At 64.2% G+C, this 8,394-nt stretch overlaps 1 protein-coding gene across 1 annotated transcript; it reads right to left on the bottom strand.

The window, feature by feature from the left end:
• Positions 1 to 898: 898 nt before the first annotated feature.
• On the bottom strand, positions 899 to 8,185 carry LOC142067520 (5-hydroxytryptamine receptor 3A-like). The gene is made up of 10 exons (XM_075116210.1): positions 8,032 to 8,185; positions 7,360 to 7,362; positions 5,959 to 6,122; positions 5,736 to 5,780; positions 5,251 to 5,360; positions 4,498 to 4,667; positions 4,114 to 4,274; positions 3,661 to 3,871; positions 3,293 to 3,526; positions 899 to 3,121 (listed from the first exon to the last, which is right to left on the bottom strand). Exons 1-10 carry the CDS (start codon positions 8,096 to 8,098, stop codon positions 2,823 to 2,825), a joined length of 1,464 nt encoding a protein of 487 aa, XP_074972311.1. The 5' UTR covers positions 8,099 to 8,185; the 3' UTR covers positions 899 to 2,822.
• Positions 8,186 to 8,394: the final 209 nt, after the last annotated feature.

Below are 8,394 nucleotides of genomic sequence, written 5' to 3'. Positions count from 1 at the left end.
CCGCGGTGGTGAGTTTGGGGGTGCCTGCTCGGCTCCCCTGGGGCTGCGGCGGGGGGGCCCCATCCCTACCCCAACCCCGCTGGATGGGGGTGCCCCGGGGCTGCCGGCACCCCCGCGGAGAGGGAGCGAACCCCGTCCCGGGCCGCGCTGCCTGCGCCGCTGCCTGCCTGCCGGCACGGCTCACCAGGGAGCTGAGCAAGTTTGCCTCAATGAAAGTGAACTCGTTCATTTAAACCTGACTGCAGAGTAGTCTGGCCCCCCGCTGCGTTAATTATCCTGTAGTTCCCGACTGATTGCTGTACACTAAGCTTAAGCCCTCCTTTATTTATTTACTGACTACATTAACAGCAGCGCCTGCGCTCCTTTTGGGCTGCGGCAAACTGTACGGCGCACCGCGGCGGGGCCAGGTGGGTGCCGCTGGCGTCGCCCGGCCATGCCCGCGCCCCATGGGTGCCGCCCGCGCCCCACAGGTGCTGCCCGCCGCTCGCCTGGGCCTTACGCCGCAGCTAAGCGTGAATCACGGCGCGGTTAGAGCCACTGGATGCGAAGCATCGCTGCTTCTTCCAGGGGCGGATGGTATGTGCCAGGCTGCCACGTGCGCTGGCGTCAAGGCCGGGCTCATCCCGTGTCCTGGAATTTGGGGGGCTGCGAGCCCACCGCGAGGTCCCGGTGGCGATCCCTGCCTCCCTCGGCTGCCCCCAGCACAGCTCTTCCACGGAGGCTTTGGGCAAATAGGGGAGAACTTCGGTGCCGGTCCAGGCAAGGCGAGGTGGTCCTGCGGCAAGCAACCTGCCGGCTGCGGCATCCCTGGGAGAAGGGGGAATGAAACCCCTCGCCGGCGCTTGGCCCGGTACAAAGGCGCTGGTATAATAACGGGGAAATTGTCGTAGGACCGGGCCTTTGTCTGCACACTTGCGCAGCAGCTGGGAGCGATTATGCTGCAACAATGTTCTGTTCCATCAACATTATGTCCTCATTAAACCTTTATTAGTAGATTAGATTCAGATTTATTGATTTTTTTTTTTTTTTTTTAAAGAGGAAAATCCAGGCTTCTCTCGGAGAGATGCCTGGAACTTTTTCCCGCGTGCGGCACTTCCCAAAGCAGCGAGAGGGCAAAGGGAGAACCCAGATCCTTCCTCCGGTGTGGGCAGCCCCCTCTTCCCGGGGGAAAGGACCACTGAGCTGCACGAGGGGGTTAGGTCGGGCACGGGACAGCTTCCTAGCACAGGGGAGGACGGGAGACCGAGCGCCCGCACGGCCACCGATGTGGTCCATGGGATGCAGCGGCACAGGTGAGCATCTCACGGTGGGTCCCCAAGGGGCACCCAGGGTCCCAGCGGGCAGGAGAGGGATGGCGAGGCTGGCTCGGTGGTCCTGCCACCCCCTCAAACGCGCGGGCCGGGCGGCGGCGAGCGCCCGGGTCAGTGGGCCCATTGGATTTGTCTGTTGGAGCGTTTGATGTTACACGAAGGCGGCTCATTCCAGAGGGTGCTAATTGCCCGCTGCAGTGATCAGGTCTGTAGCACCATCGATCTCGGCAGGATCAATGGGCTGATTTAGTGTCTCGCGAACTCTTTAACTGGACACCTCATCAATAGGCAGCCACTTACAGACCATCAGCGCATTAGTGCGGGCCGGCGCCGACAGGAGCCCGCTCCACCCGTCCTCAGCCCCCCCGTCACTCAGCGGGGAGTTTTCCTGCAGGTGACGGCTCCGGGACAGCGAGCGGGGCCCTTGGTCCAGGGCCGGTAGGCTTGCGGGCGGACGTAGGAGAGCCAGGCGCCGTCAGCCCACCTCTCGCCCGCAGCCCGACCAGATGCAGGGATGCTCCCAGAGCATGGGACGGACCCTCCCACCACCGCCAGCGCTTTTGAGGATGGTGCTTGCGCTGGTTGCTCAGGTACGTTACTGGCATGGAGAGCGAGCTGTACCTTCACGGGGTCTTGGGCGAGCACGGCGGGGCCGGGAACCGCCCCGAAAACACCGTTGGTGTTTTTTGTCACAACCCTCTGGCATCCCCAGCTCTGAAATGAGAGTGGGCAGACCTGCTCCTTGCTGTTGGGGCTCAACTCCCTGCTCTGGGACGCAGCCAGCGGATCCTTCCTCTCCTCTTAATCCCGCGCCTCTGCCCTGACAGGGCGGAGAGAGAGAGCGGGGGGATTGACCAAAGCTGCAGTAGCGATCGGCGAGCCCGGGGGTCTCACCCCACGCTGCGTGCCCTCAGAGCCAGCCCCGTTTGCACCCTGCTTCGTCTGCCGTTGCCTCGTTCTCTCCCGTTTTATGGTACTGCTGGGCAGGAGCAGGATGGGGATCTGCTGGGCGAGCGTGCAAGGAGCCGGGTGGGGGGAGCACGAAGACCCTCGCGGGGCCCGACGAGAAAGGGGGAGCAGCAGGGATGGAGGGTGCAGGCGGGTGGCCCCTGGTGCTTCGCACATGGCGGTGGGGGCTTCGCCGGGGTGGGGGGGGAGGGGAGGGAGGGGGTGGCGGGGCCCCCCCCCCCCCGGTGCGGCGGGGACCCCCGGGGCAGGCGGGGACCCCCGGGCGGCGGCGGGCGGGGCGGTGGGGCTGCTGTCCGCGGTGCTGAACCGGCGGCCGCCGGTGACCCGGGGCGCGCCCGGGGGTGGCAGGGAGGGGTCACCGGTGCCTGGTGGTCCCTCCTCAGCTCCGCATCCCTGCTCGGCTGCTGCTCCGGAGCCGGGGGGAGGTGGTGGATGGGGCAGCGTGGGTCAGCACACCAGTGAGTCCCAGAGCCGAGGAGCAGCCACTGGAGCAGGGCAGCGTCCCGGGTCCCCACCACCAGTGCCCCCAAAAGCGGGCGCCGCTCAGGCGTCCCGCCACACCGACCAGAGGGTGCCCAGCGTGATGCTGTAGGCCAGGACGGCCGCCAGGTACGCCCGGAAGAGCAGGACGTCCAAGACGTAGCCCACTTGCAGCCACTCGCGGGCGACGTCGCGAAACTCCTCGCGTTTCTCCAGGAACTGGCGGATGGCGGCGATCTCACGCAGGATGCTGTGCATCAGCAGGGTGCCCTCCGCCTGGCCAGTAAACGCCTGCGCTGACCTCGCACCCCCCGCCCTCTCGCATTCCCGGGGGTCCTCGCAGCCGGAGTGGTTCAGCTTGCCTGCGGGATCAAGAGAGGCAAGCGCAAAAAGTCTCTAGATGGGGAGCTGGGATTCCTGCGGGTGACCTGGGCATCCGGATTGCCGTGCAAACAGGGGCTACATGGGCGTAGATGGCTATGTGGTGCCCAGTCCCCTTCGGTTCCCACGGGCCCTCTCTGTGCAGCCCTTACCTGTGCTGTCGTTGTTCTCCACCTGCCTGGAGATGTCCGAGCTCTGCGTCCTGCTCCGGCTGAATTTCTTCCTGTCCCGGATGCAGAGTAGGACGGTGGCTCGTTCCAGCAGCAGGCGCTTCACCCAGGCAGGGACGTGAGGCTGCAGGTCTTGCTTGTGCACCAGGCGCACGATTAGGATTGTCTCCGTCAGGCTGATGACGAGCAGCGCCATGCACACCACAAAGTAGATGCCTGCGGAGGTGTCAGTGAGGTGAGTGGCCCGCAAAGGCTCGTGCGCAGAGCACGGGCCCGAGCGAGTCCACGCTGCCCACGTCCCTAGGGGACCTGTGGTCTCTGTGCTACCCTGGCAGGTAGCACTGCCGTACCTATCAAGGGGGTGCCGACCGCAGTAGCCGGCAGCGTGTCGGATACGATGATAAGGAAAACCGAGTAGCCCAGCAGGAGGGTGATCTTGAAAGAGACCCTCTCGCCGCTGTTGGGAGGTAGGTAGAAGCCCACGATGTCCATAACCATCAGGAAGATGCTGGGGAGCAGCAGGCTGACAGTGTAGAAGAGGGGACGTCTCCGGATGACTACCTGCGAGACAGAGACAGGAAAGGCTCGGCGAGGGCTTGAGCTGGTGCAGCTCTCTGCCAGGGCAGGCGACGGTGGTGGGATGCACGAAGGTGAGCCAGAGGAAGGGCTCGGCACCAGGAGCATCCTGCCCGCAGGCCAGAGCACCGCAGCAGGGAGCAGCTGGGTGATCAGCAACAGGGACAGTGGCGGGGCCCCTCCTTAGCACCCCATGCCCGAGAAGCCTGGCAGCCGAAGACCCTTACGTAGAACTTCATCTCGGCGTAGCTGTCGCTGCTCTTGACGCTGAACTCCTGGAAGTGGCTGAGGACATAGAGCAGCTCCCACTCGCCCTGGTTCATGAAGACGCTCCGGTCGAACTTGACCAGCTCTGGCTGCCGCCACAGCGAGAGGTTGATGTCATGGACTGCGGGGACGGAGGAGAGGTGAGGACCAGGGGTGCCCGGCCCTAAGCGCCGGCAGCTGCCCGCACCTCCATGCCGGGCTGGGTGCCTGCCCTCCCCGCACGCATCCCCGATCCGCTGGGGCCATCTAGAGGGGCAAGTTGCCTTCTGCACGGAGCTCCAACCCGGCAGAGGTCCTGGCCCGCTCCCCCTGAGCCCTCCAGCCGCGGGGGTCTCACCACTCACTGTGGTGCAGCCAGCTGGTGAAGGTGAGCGAGCAGTTCTGGACGTCGAAGGGGAAGTTGTAGATGTCCAGGCTGCAGGCGGTCATCACCTGGATGGGTTTGAGGTTCTTCACCTCCCCGTGGTGGCCAACATAGACGTAGGGGACGTGGGGGGACTTTCCAACGTCCACACTGCAAGGCACGAGGGACAGAGACCAGGGCTGGGGAGCGCTTTGGGCAGGGGCTCCTCCTGCCAAGCCACCTTTGGGAGGGAAACTGCCCAGGAGCCGGGGGGTTTACCCCCCCCAGGCTGCTTTTTTGGCCGTTCCCGTGCAGTCATGCCTGCCTGGCATCACCTCCGAGCTGCTGCCCTCTCCCAGCCCAAGGAGCATTTGTGTCCTTGGCCTGGGGCTCTCTGGAGCCGGCAGGAACACCTTAAAACCCAGCAAAGCAGGGAAGGACATTGACTGGCTTCGTGAGAAGGGCCAGCAGCTCTGCAGCTGCCCTTGCATTGTGCTGCCTTCACAAAGCCTTTCTCCAGCTATCTGGATCCCACCCCCGGCACGGCGCGGGTAATTACCAGCGGTTGCGGTTAGCCAGCATTGGAAATGGCCCAAGTGCCGAGCCGTTCCCCATCTGCAGCTCGCCCGATGCGGGGAGGCTGCCAGCTCTGTGCCAGGAATACAAAGCGCGGGGCGGCACGTGCCCGCGGCAGGCGAGGGGGGCCCGGACCCCGGCCTGCCCGCCGCTGCCCCGGGGGTTCCACCTCACTCACAACTCGTTGATGAGGATGTCGGGCACCCAGACGCTCTCCATGGGGAGGGAGATCTGCGTCAGGTTGTCGAAGTGCGCTGGGTCCCACGTGAGGAACTCGTCTGTCCAGTGCTGGGGGACAAGGGAGAGGGGCTTGGAGGGCAAGGTCCCAAACCCACGCTAGCACCCTGCCACGGGAACCTTTCTTCACACCACCCATGGGAGGGAGGAAAGGCTCGTCCTCCAGCTATCCGCACCACCCAATGGTGCGAAGCGTGAAAGCCGTGCCTTGAGGTTCCTGCCCTACAGAGGTCTTGTCATCCCCTGGGATGGGTTTGACCTTGCTGCGCTCCTACAGGGCTGCACGCCCCTCCCATGGGAAAAACGGTATCTGAAGGGGTGCTCGGCCCGGGGTGCTCGGCCCGGGGTGCTCGGCCCGGGGTGCTCGGCCCTGGGCGGGGGGGCCCAGCGAGGGTGGGGAGAGGTTGTATGCTCTCATCTGCTCACCTGCCTGTACCAGATGTAGGTGGTCAGCACCTGGTTCTTCTCATCCTGCAGGAAGAAGAGGCCACAGTGTCGGCACAGGGGGCACTGGCACGCCGGAGGGTGGGCAGAGTCTGCCGGGGGGTGCTGCACACCGGGTACCGCTCCCCTTGCTGCGCACATGCAGAAGCTGCCCGCGCTGAAGGCAGCCGCCCCACCCCGTGCAGGGCGGGAGCAGAGAACTCACCACGCTGAGGATGGCGTAGACCATGAGGTCGATGGCCACGGTGGTGGTCGTTCGCCAGTCCCGCACAGGCCGGGTGCCTTTCTGGTAGTGGGCCAGCAGGTAGTGGGACAGGCGGCGCAGGGCGGGCTCGGCGGGCTCGGGGCTCCGTCCCCCCCGCCAGGTACCTGCCGGCAGAGGTGGGGGGTGGGTGGAGCAGCGGGGCAGCGGCTGCAGTCACCCGGGGCTGTGCTGCGAACCGCGGGATGCTGCTGGCTGCCACCCCTCGCTTACTGGGTGGGGTTTCCCATCAAAGTTAAATAGGAGCATCCTGATGGGAAACAAGTCTGCCCGCCAGAACCATCGCCTAACGTTTCTCAAATGTCTTCTGCTGTGCAGGCGGACGGGGCTGCGACCTTCCCCCAGCCTCAGAGGGCAGGACTGCCGTCTTCTGCCTCTCCCGGACGGGTGCCAGGGCAGTGGCAGCGGGGGACCACGAGGGACTCGCTGCCCCCCTAGATGAGTTTCCTACCGCTCACTACTTCCAGGGGCATTTCTTTGCTCTGCAGGTGCAGCGGTGAAGGTTAGAGATGAACCAGGATGCTGAAGTCATTTATTAGGCATCTTGGTATCCTGGTGTTTGCTTCCTGTGGAAACAATCCCCCGGCTGGTGCTGGCAGCATTAATTGCAGGGCAAAATGCTCACAGCACCCACGTCCTCGCTGCAAGGCAGCTGGCGACGCCACGGCCGAGCCAGGGCAGCAGAGCTCGTGGCTTTGCTCTGCAGCATGCCCAGCCCCGGAGTCCAATTCCCATGTAATGAAAAGGACTAATTGGAATAGATCTGCGGGAACTTGGGAAAAGCTGCCGGGAAGGGAACTTTAATCTGTCTTTTAAGCTAAGAAAAAAAAACAGGACAGAGGCGGCGGGGGGGGTGAGAGGCAGCAATTAGGGCAAGGGGAGGAAAACAGGCGCTGCCAGGGCCAAGCGGCCTTTCCTGCCACAGCTGGCGGCAGCTGGCTCGCACCAGCGCTCCTCCTCGCACCCTCTCCTCCTCCTCGTCCTCGCACCCACGCTGCCGAGCTCTGGGTCAGGATGCTCTGGCTTTGCAGGGGGAGGACTGGGCTGGGTTCGCCCTGGCCGCTCTGTGCATCTGCTGCCGGCATCGCACCGGTCTGTCCCCCCCCAAACCTGCGCCGGCAACTTGCCTGGTGCAATTTGGCACGGCCCTGGGACATGGGCATCCATCTGCATGGACCTTCCTACCCTCTTACCTCCGGCATCGCCAAGGCGAGAGAGTCATTGCTCCCGCTCCTCTTCTGCCGCCTCCGCCAGGCGTACTGCGGGAGAAGGTCTGGGAGCGGGAACGATGCCCCGACGAGAGGGGCTGGCTGTCTGATCCCTCCAAAGATCTGAGATACAAACCTGCTGAAAGCTTTCAGCCGTGCTGGTGCAAAACAGCACGACGATTTTTCTACCGTTTCCCAGGAAGGTTAAACGAGAAAATAATAACCATAGCTCGTGAGCGCTTTGGCAGCCGGTTTAGCGCTGTGCGGAGATGAGATTACAAACCATAGGCACAGCACTGCTGCTGCACGCTGTCGTCCCCAAAACCCAGCTCTGCGCTATGAGGGGTGAAACGTCGTGTTAGAAAAATCCCTTCATCGGGTGGAGGGCTCAGGCAGCAGCTTCCAGAGAGTTGGAGGCAGGCAGGCAGGCAGGGGGTCACCCGGTTCTCTCTATATATATCCTCAGGGCTCGGACCCTGCACGCTTCCAGGGTACTTCGAAGCCCTGTACCGATGAGCCCACGATGCAGAGCTGGGTTCAAACGCCACATCACCTTGCAGCGGGCGCTCAGCCTGCGGCGCCCAGGCAGGCTGCGCCTCCGGGCTCTTGCAGAAGAGGTTTCCCACGCTTGGGCTTCTCCCAGGTACGTTGATTTTCAAGAGCATTAAGGTCTCTATAAGAAGCAGCCTTTGCATGCTGTACAGTGCTGCTCGGGTTTTGGGAAGGTATCGCACCGTGCCTTTCAGTATGGGGAGCGCCCCGCTCTGCCCCAGCCCCCCAGCCCTGCCCGCGGGGCCCCTCACCTTACCTGGGCTCTGCAGCGTCGAGGCGAGAGGCAGCAGGGCCAGAAGCGCCCCGAGCGCGGCGGGCATCATGGCTCTGCCGGCTCCCAGCCGCTGCCTCCCTCCTCTCCACCTCCCTAGCCTGTCGGCTCCGCGGAGGAGTGAACCCGAGCAGGGAGGCAGGCAGCGCTCCTTGCTCGCTTTCCCCCCGCCGTCGGGTTTTTGAGAACGCCCAATTAATCTTGCGATCAGCCTCTCCCTGCTCAAGTTTCAGGCTGGGAGGATGTGAGAGAAACCCACCCAGCCAGCCGCACCTCGCCGGCTCCCCCGGGGCTCCCCGTCCCCTGGCCGGGTGCCTAGCCATGGAAAAGCGGGTTTTGGGGGTGCAG

Source organism: Phalacrocorax aristotelis, chromosome 22 (assembly GCF_949628215.1).
Source record: "Phalacrocorax aristotelis chromosome 22, bGulAri2.1, whole genome shotgun sequence".
NCBI classification, from domain to species: Eukaryota; Metazoa; Chordata; class Aves; order Suliformes; family Phalacrocoracidae; genus Phalacrocorax; species Phalacrocorax aristotelis.
Note: the sequence above shows the minus strand (reverse complement) of the source record. Positions and strands in the feature narration are given on the sequence as shown.

What these genes read in the sequence shown, in the direction of transcription:
- LOC142067520 (XM_075116210.1), bottom strand. Translation starts at nt 8,098, where the DNA reads ATGATGCCCGCCGCGCTCGGGGCGCTTCTGGCCCTGCTGCCTCTCGCC. An exon ending in GACATCCTCATCAACGAGTT is followed by an intron (nt 4,668 to 5,250) that starts GTGAGTGAGGTG and finishes CGTGCCTTGCAG; the next exon opens with TGTGGACGTTGGAAAGTCCC. An exon ending in CACCAGCTGGCTGCACCACA is followed by an intron (nt 4,275 to 4,497) that starts GTGAGTGGTGAG and finishes CCGTCCCCGCAG; the next exon opens with TCCATGACATCAACCTCTCG.